We start from the raw sequence: 23,948 nt of genomic DNA, 5'->3' as shown, positions 1-23,948 counted from the left end.
ATCGTGTGTGTGTGTGTGTGTGTGTGTGTGTGTGTGTGTGTGTGTGTTCAAGTCTGAGAAAACAAATCGTTTTTTAATAATCTATTAAGTTCTACAGTTATTGGTTGTGCATTACCGTATCATCACCATTGTTATACATTTCATAATGTCTGACGTATTTGTAGTGTTCCTGAGGACGACCACACACGTCTTAGTTTAAACTCTGCACACATTTGTGAAAATCGAATGTGCAGATGAGCTTGAAATCTGCTGAGCAGAGTCATTCTGTTGGGGCGGGGGGTATGGAGGGGGTGGGTGGTGGGGGGTGAACCTCAGTGATTGATTTGGTTTTACTCCGATGCTTTGGCCAAACTACAGAGCTGAGTTGGACAAACAGACGGCAGAGAGACGAGCAGTGGCAGCTCTGTTTGTTTGGTTTGGCTCTTTCAAGGCAGCAGTCATTTCATCTGCGGTTCAGCTGTTCTGGAACATTCAATTAAGATTTATTACAACATCAGTGTGTGTGTGTGTGTGTGTGTGTGTGTGTGTGCATGGAACACACCGGCGGGGCTGGAGATGGTGACGAGCCGTCCTTTGGCCTGACGCAGCAGCGGCAGGAAGCTCTTGGTGACGCTCACAGTGCCAAAGAAGTTGACCTCCATGCAGCCGCGGAAGTTGGACATCAGCGACAGCTCGGCGTCTCCAAAGTTCACGCACACTCCGGCGTTGTTTACCAAACCCCACAGACCTGCCAGACACACACATACACGCCAAAGATTAGAGACCGGTGTGTTTATACAGCGGTCCTTGACCTGGTTGTGGACCAGTGCAGGAGAGAAATCAACATGGATACTGACATCATGATGTTCTGATGATCCCAGATGGAATCTAGTGAAACACTGAAAGACGTTAAACGTGTCTTTTTTTTGTTTAAATTAATTTTTTGGGGCATTTTTAAGCCTTTATTTTTTTGGGGGGGGGTTGTCCTACCAACTGTAAGTGAAACCTGTTAAGTACAGTTATAACAGAAATGACAGTACATGTGACTGTGCTCAGGAACGGTGCTTCTCCTTCTGCTCCATCAGTTTGATGATCTGAGTTCACATTCACATCTGTCAAAACATATGATGAGGATATGATGTGCTATTGTATTTTATAGTTTATAATTTAATTGTTTCTTACATTATTGTCTCTGTTATTGATTACAGACCAAAACAAATTTCAAATTAAAAGAAAAAAAAAAACAACTTCTGGTTGAACCTGTGACCTGAACCACATCAGCACAGGTTAAACTAAGGCCAAGGTTTCAAACTCACAGCCACAAATCATTTAATAATTAATTAATTAATTAATCAGCTATTTATCAATTATTAGTTGATATTGTACTCTGATTCAAAGTAAACACAATCAAACCAGCAAACACTTTGGTTTCTGTGCGGGTCTGGGGCCCCCGGGACCCTGGATCTGTCAGCTCCTGTGTGAAGTCTGCTCACATGTTAACTCTTCAGTGACATCATTATGAACTTTATTTACCCTCTGAGGTTATATACTGTGGTATTTATACTTTTACTCCTCCTGAATACTTCCTCCACTGCACTCTCACAGTCTGAGTGTGTGATCACAACCTCTACACACTGTCAACACATTCAGCTCTCTCTCTCTCTCCTTCTGCTAGTGTAAACAAGCCTGGCTTGGCCTTATCTGAGGCGGCTGACCCAGAATCCCACTCTTTGTTTAGCGAGTCGCTGTGGGAGCTTTGTTTAAGTCTGAACTGACTCAGAGCTGATGAAAGATAACCAGGAAAAGAACAGCAGGCGGCAGAGCGCCAAACACCTGATAACATCCTGTCTGCAGTCTGGAAGATCAGCAGGACGATGGTGAAAACTCACATGTTTCTACATGAGAGGAAGTGGAAGGATTTGCAATTATCATCTTTATTACTGTGCTCATTAGATTATAATTAAACACTGTAAAACATTCTAATTATTGCGATGGGTCTAGTATTGATTATCTGCTGACAGAGTCCTAGAGGCTCTGAAACCAGACTGATCACAGGTAAATCTGGCTGTGTCAGAGCTTCAGCTGTGTGCATGTATTTGTGTGTGTGTGCACAATACTAATAAACAAGCTGACTATACCAACATCAACCAATCACAGCCTGCACACACACACACACACACACACACACACACACACATAAAACCACCACACAAACTGTTCCACAGAGGGCACATGGGAGTGTGTTGAGTGTGTGTTGGTGACCTTTTCTTGCAGTTCTTTTATTACATTCACACACCCACCCGCCCACACACATACGTGCATGCGCGCGCGCACACACACACACACACACACACACACACACACACACACACACTATCCTTAAATGACTCGGAGGTACAGCCAGCAGTCTGAGCTGTCTAATTACAAAGCCAGTGGGAGCTGCAGGTCTGAACCAATCACAGAGTGACCCAGGAGCCTCTCTCAGCTCTGATTTCTATGTGTGAAACATGAGACGCCACCTCTCCATCTCTGCACCGCTCCACCACTGAATCCCCTCAGATACTCCTCTCCTCTTAAATCAATTCAAGCCGTTTTAGATATTTTATTATTTGAGCAACTTTCCCACATCACTGCTGCCTCTGCTGCTTCTGCACTTCACTGATTTCCTAGAAGGCCTCTGGACTGAGTCCACCACACATTCCTGCACAGCTCCAGAACACTCTGCCTCCAAACACGAAAGAAACACACAGCACAACCGCAGAGAGGTTAAAGGAACAGTCCAACAGTCAGTGAAGCCTCCTTCAGTACAGAGTACGCTGGGCTAAAATTAAGTTGGGGATTAGGGGCCTCTGACCGTTCCAATTAAGACTTGGACCCCCCCCCAAGAGAGAAACAGTTCAGGGGGGTTGAAACATATATATAACATATATCCTTCTTACCTCTAATTGTAATATTAAAATATATTTTTCATATTAATGTCTGAAAGAATTCAGATACCCCTAAAATGGAACGTGCCATTTCTTAGCTTTCATGTTAGTTGAACATCTCGTCTGCCTGTGTAACCAGGGATGTTCAACCCCCCAGGTTTGCACTTTATATTGAGAATTTAGCTCGAGTTAATGTGCTGTTCCTAAATATACTCTTCTCAAAAGGTAAATTCATTTATAGTCTGGCCAGAAAGTGGTGGCAGAGAGGCATTTATTCTGAAGCACAAGTTGACCCGGACTGCTGTCAGGCTGCTGTCCCTTTCAGAGAGGTGGCTAGTTGTTACACCTGGCTTCAGTGTGCAAAAAGATGCTAGGAGTGGTCATCCTGTGCGGCGAAGATCTTTGTTTTTTCCCCTCGTGTACCGCTCATCGGAAGCTGAGCTCAACAAAACTAGATTTATAAATAAGAATTCGGCACAGAAACAGTCGATTGAGGAGCTGTGACTCAGTAGATCTGCGTTGAACCTCTTAGAACCGACAATCGATATCCCGGTGAGTTAGGGCTACTTCTTGATATGTAGCTTTAGCAGCTAACTACATCACCGAGATGTTACATGCTGCTAAAAAGTTAGAGGTGAGCCTTGTACTGTTACTAAAACCAGTCGGGATAATCTGGAAGAAGGTAAAATCATCTTATGAACACATGATGACTTTGTTTATGTACTTTACAAGTTTTGTGTAGTTGTTGATGAGTTTATCTGTTGTGTAGAGCGATGCCTGTAACACATGTTCATGTAGCTAAGCTTCTGGTGAGTGTCAAACTGAAAAATGAATGTAATGTACACTACCGTTCAAAGGTTTGGGGTCACCTAGACAATTTTGTGTTTTCCATGAAAACTCACACTTTTATTTATCAATTGAGTTGCAAAATGAATAGAAAATATAGTCAAGACATTGACAAGGTTAGAAATAATGATTTTTATTTGAAATAATAATTTTCTCCTTCAAACTGTGCTTTTGTCAAAGAATGCTCAATTTGCAGCAATTACAGCATTGCAGACCTTTGGCATTCTAGCTGTTAATTTGTTGAGGTGATCTGGAGAAATTTCACCCCACGCTTCCAGGAGCCCCTCCCACAAGTTGGATTGGGCTTGATGGGCACTTCTTGCGTACCATACGGTCAAGCTGCTCCCACAACAGCTCAATGGGGTTGAGATCTGGTGACTGCGCTGGCCACTCCATTACAGATAGAATACCAGCTGCCTGCTTCTTCCCTAAATAGTTCTTGCATAATTTGGAGGTGTGCTTTGGGTCATTGTCCTGTTGTAGGAGGAAATTGGCTCCAATCAAGCGCTGTCCACAGGGTATGGCATGGCGTTGCAAAATGGAGTGATAGCCTTCCTTATTCAAAATCCCTTTTACCTTGTACAAATCTCCCACTTTACCAGCACCAAAGCAACCCCAGACCATCACGTTACCTCCATCATGCTTGACAGATGGCGTCGGGCGCTCTTCCAGCATCTTTTCAGTTGTTCTGCGTCTCACAAATGTTCTTCTGTGTGATCCAAACTTCACACAGACCTCAAACTTCGATTCGTCTGTCCATAACACTTTTTTCCAATCTTCCTCTGTCCAATGTCTGTGTTCTTTTGCCCATATTAATATTTTCCTTTTATTGGCCATTCTCAGATATGGCTTTTTCTTTGCCACTCTGCCCTGAAGGCCAGCATCCCGGAGTCACCTCTTCACTGTAGACGTTGACACTGGCATTTTGCGGGTACTATTTAATGAAGCTGCCAGTTGAGGACCTGTGAGGCGTCTATTTCTCAAACTAGAGACTCTAATGTACTTGTCTTCTTACTCAGTTGTGCAGCGGGGCCTCCCACTTCTCTTTCTACTCTGGTTAGAGCCTGTTTGTGCCGTTCTCTGAAGGGAGTAGTACACACTGTTGTAGGAAATCTTCAGTTTCTTGGCAATTTCTTGCATGGAATAGCCTTCATTTCTAAGAACAAGAATAGACTGTCGAGTTCCACATGAAAGTTCTCTTTTTCTGGCCATTTTGAGAGTTTAATCGAACCCACAAATGTGATGCTCCAGATTCTCAACTAGCTCAAAGGAAGGTCAGTTTTATAGCTTCTCTAACCAGCAAAACTGTTTTCAGCTGTGCTAACATAATTGCACAAGGGTTTTCAAGGGTTTTCTAATCATCCATTAGCCTTCTAACGCAATTAGCAAACACAATGTACCATTAGAACACTGGAGTGATGGTTGCTGGAAATGGGCCTCTATACACCTATGTAGATATTGCATTAAAAACCAGTATGTATAGAGTATATTTCTGATTAGTTTAATGTTATCTTCATTGAAAAAACTGTGCTTTTATTTCAAAAATAAGGACATTTCTAAGTGACCCCAAACTTTTGAATGGTAGTGTATGTGAGTTACACTGTGAGCCGTCGGTTAAGAAAAGGGATGTGTCTAATTCCTGTTCTTGTCACTCAGAGTGGTTTCACAACTGCTGTGGTTGGTTATGGGTTTATGCAAAGGTGAAAAGGCCACTGTGAAGCAGAGACTTTATTGAAGTATATCTAAATGAACATCTATTATGGACCTGAATGAATGATTTTCCTGCACATTTGTGTAGGCTGGTTTTTTTAGTGGAGCTCTTCAGTTGGACCTTCAGTGCTTGTCTGTCCATCGTCATCCATCGTCATCCTTCCCGGTTGACGTCCTGGTCGCTGCCTTACCATCGTCCCCATCTTCACTCCATCAATGCCGTGATAATCACCTTGGACTTCATTGATGAACATTCTTGAAGAAAGAGTGTGGTAGGACTTTCTGAGTGCACTCACTTTATTTTCCTCTTATTTGATTACTCTTTAAATTCATTTGGTTCCCCGCATTCTTTTGAACTTTGAAAATATTTTTTTCCCCTGAGATCTCAGAGGTTTTCTTTGGGTTTTGGTCGACCAATTGTAGGTTGACAGCGTTAAAAGGACGGACAAGGACATTTAAAAAATTTTAGCCAGGTTTTGTTGGTGCTTACACTTAACATACCATATTGCTGTCGACCTACCTGGTCAGATAAAAGAGAAGATACATTTCTTTTACGAAGACTTGAAACTAGCGATTGAGACCATAAACTCGTTATGAAAACGTTTACTGGGGTCATAAACCAAGAGAGAAGTAGGGTCATTTTCTCATAGACTTCCATACAATCGGACTTCTTTTTGCAACCAGTGGAGTCGCCCCCTGATGGTCAGTAGATAGAATGCAGGTTTAAGGCGCTTCCGCATTGGCTTCATTTTCCGGAGCCGGTGTCGAAGTCCATTTTTATATACAGTCTGCTTATCTTAGCTAGTTTCTAACTTTAATCTTAAGTTACAGTTTAGCTAACTAATGTTAACTTGTTTCTACCTTTAGCCTCAAGTTACAGTCTAGCTAACTAATGTTAGCTAGCTGATAGCGCACCCTTTCATTTGCAGTGTTAGCTTGTCATTTCATCACCAATATAAATTGTCAAATATGATCTAATGTCAGCAAACACTGGAGCTCAGTCCTGAGCAGCGACGGAGGATCAGCTGTTGTAGAGATACGTGTTGACATCAATACAGAGTTTATTATTTCATGTGAACAGTCTTTGTGTCTGTGGTTCAGTCTTTGACCTTTTTGACACCAGCTTCTATCACAGACGCCTCCTTTGCTTTCACTCAGGAATTCAGGAGTTTTACCTGAGTGATGTATGAGAATAAATCAAAGGAAATGTAAATCTGAGAAGAAGATAAAGGACTCCTGCTCTCCCAGGAAATCAGACGATGCTGGCTCCAGGCAGGCCGAGGCGGAGCTGTCACTCTACCAAACTTTGTCTTTTATATCAGCAACAAGTTCTTCTATTTCCTGTTTCAAACTCCATGGAGACACCATGCTGTTCTCCCAGGAGGTGGACCTTGAGGCTAATTGAAATCTCTAACATCTCTGAAAATGTCTGCTGTTTTCATAGCATCTTTAGAAAGTGAACAGTTCACAGAAAGCCCCCCCCCCCCCCCCCCCCCCCTGCAGTCTTTACCTCTGAGGCCCAGCTTGGCCTTGGTGTCCAGCAGGGCCTGTTGGACTTGCTGTGGCTGGGTGATGTCCACCTGGAGGAGGGTGAGGCGGGGGGAGCAAGTCCTCTGCAGCTCTCTGGCTCCGTCTCCTGTCAGGTCCAACACTGTGGCAAACACCTCAAAGCCCAGAGCGTCCAGACGCTTCGCCGCTGCGTTCCCGAAACCAGAGTCACAGCCTGCAGGGACACAGAGACAGACTTATTACCACTCCTCACTGGTGATGCTGCGCTGCACAGACAGACCTACAAACAAACTCCCATCAGTAAAATCATCACACAAATAAAGATGACATTTCTCTAATGTGGCTACAATCCCACCAAATCCCTCCATGTCCTCAGCTCCTCCCTGTGAGCAGTGGGGCTGCACTCAGGTGCAGCATGAAGCAGTCACATTCAGTTCCAACACACTACACAGTGTGTTGACTGTTGAGTCTTGTTAACTGTGTGTGACTGTGTGTGTGTTCAGCTGAAGTCACACTGAACATTGTGTTACGGGAAGAAATCAGGGGGTTTTTGGAAGCAAGAAAAAAGAGCGGCAGATGTGGATCCAGAACAAATAAAAGGGGGGCAGGGTGGTGGGTGGGGAGTAATAACAGCTCAGACTGTTTTTACATATTGAACCCCGTGACAGATGTGTGATTACACAAATGAAACCCACAGCATTCAGAGTTTTCAGCAGGCCAACCCGGTCTCACTTCTGTACAGCTGAACAGCAAATGTCTGTGTTTTCCATTTACATAATGAGGAAACGCTGCTCACATGTTTGTTTTCCAGCAAAATATCCACATTTCCAAAACCACTGACGTTAACCAGTTCACCAACCTTCACTCACTGAAATAATCAATCAGTCAGACTCACGGTGTGAAAATTGCATTCTGCAAAGAGTAGGGTTCTGCTTCTTCAGGCCTTGACCCCCACACCTGGTAATTATTCACAGAAATGAGGACTCAGATTCAAATAAGTGCCTGGGAATTATTCTCTCCAATATTTTTACATTAAAGTGTTTTGTTCAGGTCTTATGTAAAATACACCTGTTTGAAAATATTCATGTTTTCATTTTTTACCATCCATTGTACCATCTGTCCATTTGAAGGAAGCTGCTGCTGGTAGATTACAGTCAGATTTTACAGTGTATAACTTGTGTCCATCAGAAGAAACTGAAGTGTGAACTGGACCCAGTGATCTTCATGCTCCCTCCCTCCTGATGGCGACAGGACGTCGGAGGAAACAGTTTGGACCTGCTGAAGTTTGACGTGAGGCTCAGGTGTAACTGATGTCACCTGGATTATCTGGAACAGAGCGGACATGACTGGAACATCGTCCTCCCCCTGCTGCAGCTCTTATCAGCTCGTCAGCCAGCAGACGTTTGGATGTGGAGCAGTCTGACAGCTGCTGTCAGCGCAGGTTTGGACGGAGCTCTGTCTCTGCTGAGTTAAACCCACAACAGTTTTCATGGATCAAGTTCAAATGTAATGAAATTTGACACGTGTCGCCCGTCAAGATTAACGTGTAGAAAACTGTTGTTACTTCCGTCAGTCGACTTGTGACAAACTGCACAGCAGCTAATCTGTCAGCTGATCTGTCTGAAGGAGGTGACATCTCTGTTCTTCATCCTCTGACTGAGACAGAGACAGAATCAGACCTGTCTGAGCTGCAGCAGCAGACCCTGAGTTTACTGAGCCAAGGTGAGTTTCAGTCTCCTCTGTGAGGAAGATTCTCATATTTGATGTGTCAGGGTACAACCTGTCCTCTGACAGAGAACATGTCTGAGCAGTTCAGGTCTGATGTTGGGACATCGACATGCTTTTCACCTTAAATTCCCCTTCATCTAAAAAAACAGTAGCTATATCACAGTTGTTTGAGCAGGGTTTCTGTGTACTCCAGCTCAGGCCCTGACTCACACCTGAGGGCCCTGACTACAGTTGGACTGTGTCTGCAGGTGGGGCCGGTTCATGCTGAACTCACAATAATAAAAGTGTTCATTCATTCCCAGAGCAGTAACATTTATTTTCTGAGAAAAACAGATGAGCAGACCTGTCGTCTCAGGGTTTCTGCAAACTTTCAAACAGCAGAGACATTTGTGTCCACACGTCCACATATGTTTCCCAGAGGGACACAGAGTCCCTCACAACAGCCACCATGGGGATCTGTCATGTACCCTGCGACTCCCCAGCTTCCCAGAAGTCCCGGCACCTACAACCTGATCCTGTGCAGTACTCACTGTTCCGTTTGTTCTTTTGTGCGGCGGGTGTCTGAAAGAGCTCTGCTGGCAAGAGTGTGGAGGCGTTGGCTCGCTGCCGCACTCCGTGTCCTTGGAGGCTTTCCATAGTCATGTCCCGAGAAGAAAGATAGAGTGAACACTGGCTCCAGGAATAAATACGACACACACACACACACACACACACACACACACTGCGTTTTCACATGCCAGCCTCTCAGTGTTTCATTGTTGTGTGCAGTTTGACAGCTATGTGTGTGTGTGTGTGTGTGTGTGTGTGTGTGTGTGTGTGTGTGTGTCCAGGTTTCCCGCTGTCAGGTCTCTTTGCTTTCACACTCAAATAAAACTGATAAAATAATAATAAAATAAAAAACTGATTTTGATTTGTGTTTAATTCCTTCCAACCCTTCCTGTTTCCAGGTTTTTTAACTGGGACAGATGAAGACGAGTGAGATGAAGATGAGCATGATAACAACAACCAGTGTCACTGTGACATTTTAATCCTCCCAGAATTTCAATCCTGAACAAAACCCTCTGGAATAAAGACAAAATCTTGATCCTTCTAAAAATCAGGTTGGTTATTTCTGTTGTCTTGTAATTATCATGTTATTACTATTTTGTTACCATGTTATTACTACACTCTTTTTTTAAGCCTCTGCTGCCTGTTTGTTTGCTTTTTTTTTTTTTTTTTTTTGCCCTTAACTAATGCTGGATGTACACACTATTCCATGTTTGTCACTTAATCTCTTCAGTGCCACTAAGACTCAAGATTCAAGGTCCAAGAATCAAAATTCAACAATCCAGAATCAGGATTCAAGATTCAAGATTTAAAGTTCAGGATTCATTTGGACCACACCCAAATCCAACGCTTCCTGGATTGTACCAAAAACAGCTTTTGGTGGGGCTGAAACAGAGTCAGTGTCTTTAAGTTGTGGTATCAGAGTGACACAGTTTCTGTTGAATCCTCCAAACCCTCTGACGGAATTCGTGTGTTGTCTTCATCAGGACACGTGCTGCTCAAAAACGTCCTCGTTTTAAATGTCAGTGATTTTTCTGTCTCTCTTTAGCCTGCGTGTCCCCAGGTCTTCAAGAGGCGGAGCCTCCAGACCACATACTGTGCCACATTCTTCACCCCGTCCACCGCCGACCTCTCACAGCAAGTACACAGGAGGCGTGGACTCCAGTTTCAGAGAGACTGACAGAAATGGAGTCTGTGCTGCTAATTCTGACTGACGAACGCTAACACCACCCGGCTGTCCACATCTGTCGGGCCCCTGTGAGGACAGCCAAGTTCCTCTCTGAAGCACAAGCTGACAGGAAGATCCACAGTGTAGGTGGATCATTAAAGCAGAAGATGAAACTCTACAAAGCTGACAGTTTGGGCTGCAGCTGAACATGTGTGTTATCGCTGCAGGAGACAGATCAAGCTCTGTGGAGGAATGGTGTTACATAACGGGGCCAAGGCTCTGAGGGGCCCCACAGATGAAGAAATAAGCATGGATGTGTTGCAGAGACAGCTGAACATCTGCACACAGCAGCTCCACCCTCACACACACACACACACACACATCAGGTTATTATACTGATCTGAAACATTATTGGTCCACAAGTAAGAAAAAGATTTATTTCTGTTGCACTTTCAAAACAAAAGTTACAGAGTACTTCACAATAAAAGCATTAGATATTAAACAAAAAGCTACAAAACATAAATAATTAAAAAAGCAAAACTCAGTTTAGTAAATTGAGAGAGTATAAGTGAGTCCTGAGAAGTTTTTTTTTTTAACATGTCAGTTTAATTAGATGATCTAATAGTATGCAATAGTAAGTGATACCAGTTGAGGGGTAAAAAACAGTAAAAGCTTGGGCTCTTTCTATTTTCAGCCAAGCTCTGAGAGCATGCAGCTCACTCTGGTAGGCTTCAAGAGACTTCAAGTTACTTGATGGACACAGCGATCCAGAAATGTCCTCAGGGACAGAGCCTGATGGTCTGTGACTCAACTGGACCAACACTGGAGTAATGAGCTCTCTGAGTTTTTGTCTTTGTTGTGGACAGCTGCAGCAGATGAGTCAGTGAGGATAAAACAGAAATCTGAACAGTATTTATGGAGGCAAAATGAAGACAGACAGAAAAATGAAACCTTAGTTAAAGTAATTTAAAGTCCAGGATAGTCTGCAACAGAGGCTGGTGGTCGTGGGGCTCTGTTTAACCTGCACTGGTGGAAGTGTTCACACAGGTTTTTTGCATGCACAGTCATGGTCGTGGTCATACATTTTGGGTTGGACACCGGAAGTCTTCGTGGACCCCCACTGATGTGGTGAAGAAGTTTACATCATGACGATGTAGAAGGTATTTGCTCAGTGTAAAGTGGCCTGTGTATGAGGCATAGATCAGGGTGAATTTATTAAACCATTTCTAAAGCTCTGAGTGTTCCCAGGAGAACAGTGGAAACAATAACTATGACATGGAAGAAGTCTGGAACTCTTCCTAGAGTTGACTGTGCAGCCAAGACTGAGTAACCAGGCTGGAGGGGGCCTGGTCAGGGAGGACACCAAGAACCCAACAGTCACTGTAACAGAGGTTTAGAGATGGAGAACCTGCTGGAAGGACGACCATCTCAGCAGCTATCCATGAATCAGGTCTTTATGGTGAAGAGACTGCACAGAGACACTGTGGGTAACAGACATGACAGCAGCATTTAAAGACTGAGAGCAGAAGGAACAAGACTCTGGACTGATGAGACTATAACTGAACCCTCTGGGCAGAACTCCAAACAGTATGTCATCAGGTACTGCTCATCACCTGGATAATGCCATCCCTGCAGTGGTGGGGGCAGCATCATGCCCTCCCCTTCCTTCCAAAAAAGAAAAAAAAAACTGATGAAAAGTTGGACATGACAAGTCCATATTATGATGACTTATTAGATAAAGTTTGTGAGATTGTATGTTAAAGAATTGTTGTCGTGTTAAGTAATTTTTTTGAATATTTAATATATTCTTTACCTGAAATGGCTCCACAGATGATAAATGACCAGCAGCTGTGTGTGAGCGGGCTGATGTTAAAGGTTTAAAACAATAATTTTAAAGAAGAAGACGAATGTTGCAGGTTTGCAGGAGGACAAGGACATGAGACGTCAGTCTGTTTTATTAAAAAGCTCCAGAGAGGCGGGAGGAGAGAAACCTGTCTGTTGCTGTAGTTGAAAGGTCAGGGTGTCTTTTTATCCGGCAGACAGATGCATCTGGAAATCATCACATCACGTTTCATCTTAATCAGTGCTGTCAGAGGAGAGCTCCATCATTTACACTGGAAAACACTGGGGATGTTACCAGGTCGCACAGGGTTCAAGACACCCAACAGTTCCCTGATGAGTTTCAGTCTGTTCTTGAGAAGCTTCAAGGAGTCTTAGATGTGGTTCTATCTATCCTCTGAGTGGATCACGTATCCTTCATGGGGTTTCTTTAACATGCTTAAAGGTTCTATGCATCCCTGAAGAGTTCTGAACATTCCTTGGGAAGGGTTTAAGAGTTCTTAAGGATGTTCTATTTATCCTTCAGAGGCTTCTAGAGAATTTTGGAGAGATTTTAGGAGGGGCTTGATTGGTTGGAATCCTTGACAAGGTTCTATGGGTCTTTGTTGATGTTCTAGTGATCTGTAAAGAGATCCTTAATGATATTATAGGAGTCATTGTTTAAGGTAGGTATAAGGTTGTGTAAAGCTATAAGAGTCCTTCTAGATGTTCTCAGGGGTCTTTGAGGAGGTCTTTGATGTGGTTCAAGGGATCTTTGAAAAGGCTCAAGTAGTCCTTGAAAAGGTTCTGTTGGTGAGGTTAGAAATCTCTGCTGAGATGAGAGGGTTCCTCCATGTGTGCTTGAGAAGATTTTTGATCAGGGTTCTCCTCCAAGATATATGCTTATTGTTTTCTTCATAGCCACTTCATATGTTGAATAACTTGATGATATGTTGGTGAGTAGGGAAATGACTGTGTGCAAAACGAAGTGGCGTGGAAGCATGTGAACTCAGTGTTATAGTGTTATGGTACTCAAAATATTTTCCCAAGGTCGGCAGCTCTGTAAGTGTCACTGTTCGTCTTGTACGGGCTCTGGTGATCGTTACTAGGAATCTAGGGATCTTCGGTAGTTTCTTTGGTCTGAATGTCCTAGGTGGAATTAGGGGTTCTATTTCAGTGTATGACTCAGCAGATGTTAAAAGAGATGAACACGGTGGAGCTGATTTCAGATCTGTAAACTTCACAGTCACTGTTGACTGACACCCCATGGGGGGGTACCCATGGTGAACTCCGGGACTCTGTTTCTGCCCAGATGTTGAGCAACATTTTCAAAAATGCTGCTGGTGTTTGTTCTGTTGCATAAAGGAAAATGATTTTCTCTGAGAACACAACCCCATCACACAGTGAAGGCCACTGTTGCTTCATCACTTGGAAACTCTGCAGGAACAAACAGTCATCCAACTGTGAGCAGAGGTCATGTGACAGGAGGAGGGACTGAATACGAGTCAAATCTTTAGACAATGATGAGCATCAACCACTGTTCAGCCTACACTGAGAACAGTCGTGTTAGAGACCACTCGGTGTTGGTGCTTATCACTGTTGTCAAAGGTCTGAGGATAGTGACAGAAACAGAGTGAAGTCATCAGACCTGATTGGTTCTGTATTTACATAATACACTGAAATCTGATGGACTCTCTGCTGATGCCAAGTGACTGAGGAGAGAGGAGGGAGGAAAGGATTCTGATGGCCAGAGTAGGAAAGTGCAGAGAAATGAGAGGGAGAACAGGAGAAATAAAGCGTTAATGCTGCAAAAATAAATAGAAGAAAGGAAGAAAAGATAGAAATTAAGTAAAAAATGTAGAGACAAGGAAAAAAACCAAACTGTAGGAGGAAAAATGCAGGGAGGGGAGGAGGGAGGTCATACGGATGAGACAAGAGGAAGGAATCAGGAGAAAAGAGAAGGAGGGAATGACACAAATGTAAAAGAGATAATGAAATAAGTTAATCAATCATAAAAAAAACAAAGGGACAGAAAGAAGAAAAAAAATGAAATCAAGAGAAGGAACAAAAAGTCAGAAGGAATAAGGAACGGAACAAAGCAGGAGCAAGATGGAAAGACAGGAAAGAAGAAAAGAATAAAAGAGAAAAGAAAAAGAAACAAACCAACAGTCAAAGGAAAGAAGAGTGTCAGTCTGAGGACTGAGGTCTGACAATGGTGAAGTCTTGTTTCTGTTGGATGAGTTTTACTGCAGCTGTGTAACTGAAACCTTTGGACCAGAGATCCGTGTCTCCTGAGAATGAGTCCATCTCTTTCAGCTGACTGATACCAGGAAACCACATGAAACTACATGTAGGGGAAAACCACTGGACTACAGCTGCGCCCCCCCCTCTCCCCAGCCATGTTCACACTCTGGTCCAGACTGAAATCTCTCAGCATGTGGTTTAGAAGTTCATATTCCCCTCAGGATGAACAAACTGTGGTGATCCTCTGACCTTTTGTCCAGAATAATTTTGTCCACCATCGAGGACATTTTCAGTGGATGCAGAAGCTGGTGGAGGTCGTAAGGACCAGGTAACTTATAGGGTCAACTTATTAACCTTCTGGTCCTCAACCTGGGTCCGTAATCACATAACCAGACACCTAATAGAAAATATCACAATACACACCATGATGGGTCGGAGGAGGCCAGGAGCTGAGGAGTTCAAGGTCTGTATGTCAGTAGGAAAAAAAACTGTTTGTCCTATACAGCAGTGACTTTAGCGCCTCCTGGAGGGTAAGAGCTTGAACAGGAGGTGAGCTTTTTACAGTTTGGTGTTTTATTGATGGAAACCACAGTCCGAGGGTTGAAGAGAAACCGTGTGTGACTGTTAATATTTCAAATCACTGCAGTGAGACACAGGAGCTAACCACAAACCAACCAGCACCTGCAGGTCAGTTGCTGGTTGGTTTGTGCGGCTGCTGCAGAATCTTCCCTTCATGTTTGTCAGAAACATGTCAATTTAAGAGTAAGTCGACAACCTGTACAGCTACAAACATCTCAACCACCCACATTTCCCTCCCCTCGCTGACTAAGAGTCTGAAGGCTTTGGGAGGTTTCCTGCAGCTTGCTGCGCTGCCCGGTCAGCAAGACCTGTGACTTCAGCCCTCATCCTTCGAAGAATGTGGCTCTTTGTAGAACACTTCAATTAGCTTTCTAAGAGGTTTACCGGGGCCTTTTTTTCCATCCTCTGCTCTTATTTCCAGTGTGACTCCACACTAACTTGTACCGGCTTTCAGCAGAGCCAATTAAGAGTGAGCTGCTGTTGATCGAGATCTCGGCCCTGGATCAGTTGTACAGCTCCTGTTAGATGTTGATGTCATCAAAGCCAATGTTAGCTGGGCCTCAAGGGTGGGACGGCTTCCACACTGAAATCAGACCTAAAGCGTTTTTGTTTACCTGGGCAATGAAACATTAATTAATGTCCTCTGACACAGGAGGAACTGGTGTATAATTGTCTCTGGTGTTTGTGCCATAATGTGTTTGCATGCAAAGATATTGCAGCCGGCAAAGTTTCCTGACGGCACATGGAGAGGGGTGACATTTGGACACGGCCATGTGCAAGCCCCAGAGATTTTGAACCATGTTGCCACGACATCAGACGACCTCCTGGAGCTCTCTGGCCTGAGAGCTTAGTCTGCAGTCAGTCCTTGACATGACGCCAGGACCGACATCTACAACCAGAAATGAAGACAAGTTGGGCTGAGTAAACGTTCCTCTTTTGGTCTCTGCTGGTTTATTTACTCCATCAGTATTTATCACAGGAGCTGAATCTAGTGTTTGCTGACACAGCTGTTGGAGAAATGTGGCTAACACTTTATTTTATGGGTTCATAACTTCCTAAAAATGTCCCAAGAAATTTCCTGGAAAGACCAAACAGCAACCTCAGAGGCTGAAAAATGAAGCCAACGCTGACGTGTCAAAAAGCTGCATTTCTTCGAATGGCCACTAGAGTCTGGCTCCAGCGGTGAGTCAGTCCCCATGTTCAAATGTCCAACTTTACAGCAGAAATAAACATGTTTACAGACTGGTACAAAAACTGCTCTTGTCTCTAGAGCTAATTTCCTCCTTCATGACAACTATACGGGTTGTTTACATTTTATTTAGGACTAACATTCTGCATAATTAAGGGTGTGTCGCGCTGAGTGACAGGTGAGTGAGTGTATATTTGCCGCAAACAGGCATGCACCAAAGTTTTGGCTCCACACATGCCCTTTGCTCATTTCTGTATTAGCCGGGAGTTTGGCAGAGGCAGACACTGGCAAGATGGCAAAAACGGAGCAGCCCACTCTCACCTTCAGTATCACTCTTCAGAAACCTATGAGTGATGTCAGGGAGGCTTAGTCCATCATTGTTTGCATGATCTATGGTAAAAGACCCACAGTTTGTAGTTTGGCAATTATGGGAGTGGTCAACTGAACACATCCTCATGGCAAGAAGGTTCTGGGTTGGAACCTGTCGACTGGGCGCTGGGGCCACTCTGTTAACCCCTTTCAACTAATGTGAACCTAAGTGCTAATTCTGGGCTGGAGGTGGTACTTTCTCTTTTTTCCACAGGCTGAGATCCATGACAGAGCCATGTCATGACATCACTGTCTTGTCTCACGGTCCAATGTGGCGGTGATGTTGACAACAACGGGCTGAAGTGGCCTATGCGACACTGTAGATAAATGTCAGTAGCAGTAGCGACTATCTAGCTTGTTCAACCCCCCCGCCCCCCCTTTTTTTAACCTTAACAATTTCTGAATTACATTGTGTCAAGTATCTACGGATGAACACTAATGTTAGCTAATTTCGAACTTTAGCCTTAAGTTACAGTTTAACTAATTTTAGCTAGTTTCTAACTTTAGCCTTAAGTTACAGTCTAGCTGACTAATGTTAGCTAGCTGATAGCGCACCCTTTCATTTGCAGTGTTAGCTTGTCATTTCATCACCAATATAAATTGTCAAATATGATCTAATGTCAGCAAACACTGGTGCTCAGTCCTGAGCAGCGGCGGAGGATCAGCTGTTGTAGAGATACGTGTTGACATCAATACAGAGTTTATTATTTCATGTGAACAGTCTTTGTGTCTGTGGTTCAGTCTTTGACCTTTTTGACACCAGCTTCTATCACAGACGCCTCCTTTGCTTTCACTCAGGAATTCAGGCGTTTTACCTGTTGGCTCATTGAACCATATTAAATCCATGTGAGCTGAAGGCTCAGTGATTATATCAGCAGTGAGGAAAGTAATTAAGTACGTTTACTCTAAGTGCTGTACTTTAGTACAGTTTTGAGGTACTCCCCCTCTTTATATACTTTGCACTCTGGTTGTAACCGCTTTGAAAGTTATTGTGTGGTTGTTAGAGGTCAGGTCAGACGGCAGTGGTTCACAAAATTATGCAAAATGAGACGTTTATACTGTACATCACACCTGTGACACAATGTCTCTCTGTCAGGACACAGACAGGTTAATTTAAAGTTTAATAACTTTATAACTTAACTTTAGTTTAATAACAGTCTGTTTTTCAACATGAACCATGTAATCAGCAGCTTTGATTTGCAGAAGTAAATTTGAGTGTTTGACATACGTGACTGCTCTCAGTTACAGTGTGAAAAACACTCCTGTTGGCCCCGCCCATCTGTCCTATGTCCTCTGGGTTTATTATGTGAATCAACAGCTCAGAGCCTGATATTTGTGTAACCTAGATTTCTTTCCTTCAGATAAAGGCAGCAGTCCTTCCTGAGCTGGGAGAAACGTGGACCACACCTCTGTTCAAAGTCTGACAATGTTTGCTCATATGAGCGCTGTGCCAGGAGGTTTACCAGAAAACAAGAAATCACTCCATACTAACTGATTTGTAGTGAGGAGTCATGGGAGCTGTAGTTCTTGAATGCTAACCAGAGTTTTCTTGTTTTACTTGGTTAATGTGATAAGTGTTTGTTTTACTATCGTGCTGTAGAATATAGACAGAAGTTTGAACCTTGCGTTGCCTCTTTAATCAGCAGTGTCCAGTCTTTGGGGTTTTTGAGTTTTGGTGTAGAGCTGATGGGATGTGGTGCTGAGTGAGAGTGAAACAATCTACAACAGGTTTAGTTGATTATTCAACACAAAGGGTTGAGGACGTAGAGGACAAACAAAATTATCATCCTCATCTTTTCTTATTTTTTTGCCCCGAGGCGCTGCAGTCGGCAGCTCGTCCCTCTGATTTGTCTCTGTCCATTTTTAATGTTCTTGCTCTGCATGTTAGCATGAGACTGAACTCGCAGCTCTGCTCCACAGAGAGCAGCGTTGGCAGGTTGGTAACGGTCTCCTTTAATTCATTTGTAATGTTGAACAGTTTAGTGAAATATCAACCAGAACAACATCAACCCTCTGATACGACCCATCACAGTGTTTCCTGAAATAGCAATCAACACCAGCCCACTGTTTATTTACACAACAGCACCTTCACCTCCAAACTGGCAACACCACAGTCACTGTGTTGTGTATGAAAAGTGTAGCTGTGTTGAGTAATGGCTGTGACACTGGGACATGGGTGAATGTGAGGAGCCCTGAAGCCCAGCTGCAGAGAGTCCAGTCCAGTCTACAGGTTTGTAACACTGAGCGGGGTGAGTCCAGAGGGACAAACATGTAATATGTCTTACAGTAAGATTTCACAGTACTGAGTCAGTAACAACGTTTAAAGTTGTAATGCTTCCACTTTAACCTCAGGGAGTCAGTAACATGTAAAAGATGAACCAGTCCAGTGTCTTTGCAGGACTATTTACTACATTCGGGGTCATCCAAAACCAGCACGAAAACCTCTAACTGCACCGTCCAACCCCACGACTCAACACAATGTAACTCTGCTGGATGCAGAGAGCACGTCAACAGAGTGCCACAGATTTCAGGTCAGTGAGACTTCAAGTGAAAGAACATCCAGTGGACTTGATGCTTTATTTTGTCAGATTTCTCAGTAAACTGATGTTGAGAAACCACAAAAAACATTTCCACTTTTTGGTGACACTTTATAGACCAAAGTTCACAGACTGATTAAATGAAAGGCAGGTTAATTAATAATAAAAACAATGATTGATTTCCACCTCCAGTAAAACCATCACCTGACAGTGCAAGCTTCAGCTCAGAACACTTTACACCACCTGTCATATCATGGCTGCTCCACCTTCACAGAAAAACAGCAACAGGTGAGTGAGCAAAGCATCCTGCTGTTTGGACTCTCATACCTGAGGACCATTTTTGGCAAACTTTCCTCTACAAGTGTCTTTCTGTGCAGATTACATGAGAGTACAGTTACACAAAAACAGAGGGTGGTGTTTTTAAAGAGTTGCATTAATCCAGAGATCTGATTATCTCGTTAACTACGACGGAGAGCACTCGGAGCCAGCTGGCTGTCAGGCAACAAAAATGTGATTAAGTCTGCATGGAGACAGAGGCTGGTGAGTATAGATCATTGATTATTGGAGTATTTTTGTTAGTTTTCTGAGACGTAGGAAACTCTGGAGATACAAGGTTTTCAGGCCCAAAATCTGTAAACTCATCAGTCCTCTTATCAGGCTCAGATAACAGAAAGCAGGACAAAAATACTCATCAGTAACCTGAACACAGCAAACACACACTGCTGATGTTTCCCTCCACCATGACTTTTTTGTGAAGGGGAAGCCCCCCCCCCCCCCAAATGTCTATTGTTCACAAAGTTCACACACACACTGCTCCCTGTGGGATCAGATCACCTCCTTGATCTGAACAGTGATAAAAAAAGGTTTTTCAAAAGTGGGTTCAGTTCAGCATGACCTGATCATTTAACTCACACATAAAGGAAGATTATGAAACTTCTCCTTTAACCTCTTCAAGCCTGGTTTCCCCCAGAGCCCTTGCTCTGCCTCCAGATGACTGAATATTCACTCATTTCTCAGCTGCATCTCCGGAGGCTTTAGTCACTGGAGGAGACCTAGAGGCTAAGTTCTACATCTCTTCAATGAGTGAAGGAGATCAGGTGAAGAAGTGCAGTAAAATCAGTGTGTTTGACTCTTCTCTAATAACAGATACAGCCACCATGTGTAAACCACGTGGTATTCATGCTTTCACATCAGCTGAAGGATTTCATATACCTGCTTGAATTCTAACCATTTTCCTAACCTCCTGAACTCATAACTCAGATCTGACAAACACATCAAACATCCAGATGAAATGAAGCTGCTCTCCCTGTTTTGAAGATCCAACATGGTAAGAAACCACTCGACACCTTAGAATAAAGGTGAAAACAGCTGATTTCTGCTAGTCTGTCGGCCACAGTTGCACACCTGAGTGAGTGGGAGGAGCCCCTTCTTACCTGTGATGAAGACTGCCTTGCCGTGGGTGGGCAGGGTGGTGGGCGGCGAGATGGTCCTGGCAGCAGAGTAGAGGCAGCAGGCGAGGCCGAGCAGCGCCAGGAGCAGCACGGCTGGCAGGCTGAACGCACACAGCCGCTCCACCAGCACAGTGGCCCCCAGCCAGGCCACCAGGGTGGGGGCCGTGCTCAGGTGGGACGCCAAAATCTTCTTCATGACTCCACTGACAAACACGGTCAGAACACTCAGGTAAATCCAGAAGGGAAGAGTGTAATCATCCATCATCAGAGAAGACTGTGCTGGTTCACCTGATTTACCTGTCTGTGTTCTGTCTGTCTCTCTGTCTCTTTGTATCTCTGTCTCTTTGTGTCTCCGTCTCTTTGTGTCTCTGTCTCTTCTTTACTCCGACTTCAAATTTAAACACAGGGAAAAGTAGTGAGTCGACTCTCTGGTTAGTGTCTGTTCTTCCTGTCACTCAGTCACTGTGTATGTCTCTCTACTGCTCTCGCTCTCTGCTGCACACACACACTCTGTCACACACTCTGCCTGGTCTGTGTGTTGCAGCCGGTTCAGAGCTCGTCCCTGCCTCTCCCTCCGTCTCACTCAGTGTATATATAGAGCTGCGGGGGGGGGGAGGGACTAAGGCTGCAGCCCTGCATATAATCTGCAGCCACACACACACACACACACACACACACACACACACACACTTCTCATGAGTATTGGTGAGTATGGATTATTGATTATTGGAGTATTTTTGTTAGTTTTCTGAGACATAGGAAACTCTGGAGATACAAGGTTTTTAGGCCCAGACCGTTCACAGTGAAGTGAAGGCGTTTTTCTTGAGAACTAAACCACTGATTTTCATGGAGTTCCGAAAATAAACTAGTAAGTGGAGCTTGAGTTGTGGTTGTTCTGTTGAGAATTAAATCCTTCGTTTTTCCTGATCAAACACCTTGTATCTCCAGAACAAAACGGTGTGAGATATCAGGAACATGAAATCCCGCAGCTGATCTGAAAACATGCAAACCACCACAGTGGAGATACATGGTTGTTTTGTCAAGCTACTATTTCTGTTATGAATAAATTTTATATTTATATATATAAACCTTGTATCAAACATGCATGTTCTTGAGGAAGAAAGTCCTCACAATGTGACATGTTCATGTCCTCATAACATCAGTAACACAAACACACACACAATTACTGATTAATTAATAATCGGTCCTTATCTTGATGGACCTGCATGGTGAACCATCACATCCTGCTATCTGTGCTCACCGATAAAAGCATCTCGGGCAAAGCTCTTTCCGGGTTTGAATCATATCACACTGGGTGGTCATGAAAGGGCAAACATCCTTAACCCCTCCCCTCCTCACAGGAGTGCCCCAAGGATCAGTACTGGGACCTCTTCTCTTTGCAACATACAGCACCTTCTTGGGACTGATTCTCTGCTGCTGTGGCTTCTCAAGTCACTGCTTTGCTGATGACACCCAACTATACCCATCATTCCCAGTAGATGACCCCACAGTCTCGACAAGGATCTTGGCCTCTCTTTCAGACATATCCACATGGAAGAAGGAACACCACCTTCAACCAAACCTCTGAACCCTTAGTCAATCCAGCCAGTCAGTCTCTCTATCACGATATCAATATCAAAATCACCTCTTCATCTCTTACCCCAACCAAGGCTGTGGCAAATCTTGTGGAGACCAGCTATCTGACCATGTTACATTTGTCTCCCGGTCCTGCTACTTTGCACTAAATAACATCAGGCCTTACCCAACAGGCCATGTTATCTCTTGCCTCAGCAACTGCAGTGCTCTTCTGGTGAGTCTCCCTTCATGCACAATTAAACCCACTCTGAACGGAGGAACCAGCTTCTGAAGTCTCTCAGAGCAGGAGCATCCCTCTCTATCTTCAAGACCCTGTTGAAGACTCCTCTCCTCAGAGAGCTCCTCCTCTCCTCACTCCTCTAACACCCTAACATCTCTAACCGGTTCTGACTCTGACTCTCAGTTCACTTCTTCACCTGATCTCCTTCACTGATGAAACAGATGTAGAACTGAGTCCTGACACCGAGTCTCTACTGACCTGAAGCTTCAAATCCTCCACCTCACTGAGTCTGTGAGGAGGAAACACTCTGACAAATGAGTAAATGTAATGTAAATGTAAGGATCAAGGATGGAATGAGACACAGAAATGAACTTATGAATCAGTTTTTTGAATCAAACTCTATTTATACATTTTGATCTGTTTTAGTTGGTATTTTCTTTATGTTTGTTTCTGATTGTTTTCCTCTTAATACCTTCCTCTTATTTCTGGTTATTCTATTTCTATTTTCTTTATTTTGGATTTTACTCATGTTCAAACTTCACCACTCTTTTAGAATTTTATTTTTTTAAATTTTGTCTTATTTTTTTTTTTTATTTATCTTTAATGTTTGCTTTCCAGTCTTCAGTGTTTCCTCAGTAAACATTTATGAGATTCATTCATCAGTTCCTGTTATTGTTTTATATTTTTTTATTTATAACATCATTTATGTGTGTAAATGGGGGTGGTGTCTGTGCTTTTATTCTGTGAAGCACTTTGTGTTACACATCGTTTGTATGAAAAGAGCTTTATAAATAAAGTCTGATTGATTGAATTTTCATCTTTCACATATTGTTCAGGTGTTTCCTGGAGATGTCCAGTAAACATGACGCTGCAGAGGTGGGTTTGTGTTTCTCAGCAGCTGCTTTCAAAAAGGAAGAAGAAAAAAAAATAAAGAGATAATATAGAGGCCGACAGCACAACATGTCCATCAACTTCACAAATTCTTCTTTGACACTTACATAAATTCTAAGAAGCTGCAGTTAAACAGAAACATCTAGAAATGTAGTCAAGTCTTAAGATGTTTCGTTGATCGAACACAGGAGCTTAGGGCTCTCCTGGATGATGTAACCATTGCACAGCCTTGTGTTTAGAGCACGCCGGTCCGAACTCTGGAGGGTGGAGTTCTTACTGACACAGCCGCCTGAGCCTCAACTCACCTGTACCTGACTGTGACAAGTCCAGTCATGCACTTTTCCAGATGACACAATATTATTGAGAAGCCACCAAAAGATATGTCTCTTATCTAAACAAATAAAACTAAATTGATACAGATGGCATTGCTCATTCTCATTTATATGGATATTAACTGATTTTTGTGCAAATGTGTTGATGTTGAGTCCAAAGATCCACAGAGCAGCTCAGTGTTAAACTGTCCAATAAAAACATGAAGAGTCAATTTACTTTCAACCTTAAAATCAGATTTACATTTTCTCAATAATAATAATAATAATAATAATAATAATAATGAAAAAACTTCTTAGTATGTAGACTTG

The 23,948-nt window shown here is 43.4% G+C and overlaps 1 protein-coding gene across 2 annotated transcripts in view; it reads right to left on the bottom strand.

Moving 5' to 3' along the window:
• hsd11b2 (hydroxysteroid (11-beta) dehydrogenase 2) overlaps positions 1-21,164 on the bottom strand; it is a 30,322-nt gene extending 9,158 nt beyond the window's left edge. The window contains exons 1-3 of one of the 2 annotated variants that reach the window (XM_071489887.1): positions 20,583-21,164; positions 6,973-7,185; positions 542-727 (exon numbers count right to left, since the gene is read on the bottom strand). In XM_071489887.1, coding sequence (XP_071345988.1) covers positions 542-727; positions 6,973-7,185; positions 20,583-20,865 — 682 coding nt within the window. In that variant the 5' untranslated portion in view covers positions 20,866-21,164. Of the gene's footprint in view, positions 1-541; positions 728-6,972; positions 7,186-9,229; positions 9,398-20,582 lie in introns of those variants that run through there. The other variant, XM_071489888.1, reaches the window with a different exon arrangement.
• Positions 21,165-23,948: the final 2,784 nt, after the last annotated feature.

This window comes from Trachinotus anak, unplaced genomic scaffold (genome assembly GCF_046630095.1).
Source record: "Trachinotus anak isolate AG129_WGS33_773 ecotype Australia unplaced genomic scaffold, CSIRO_AGI_Tana_v1 ptg000011l, whole genome shotgun sequence".
Classification (NCBI taxonomy): domain Eukaryota; kingdom Metazoa; phylum Chordata; class Actinopteri; order Carangiformes; family Carangidae; genus Trachinotus; species Trachinotus anak.
Note: the sequence above shows the minus strand (reverse complement) of the source record. Positions and strands in the feature narration are given on the sequence as shown.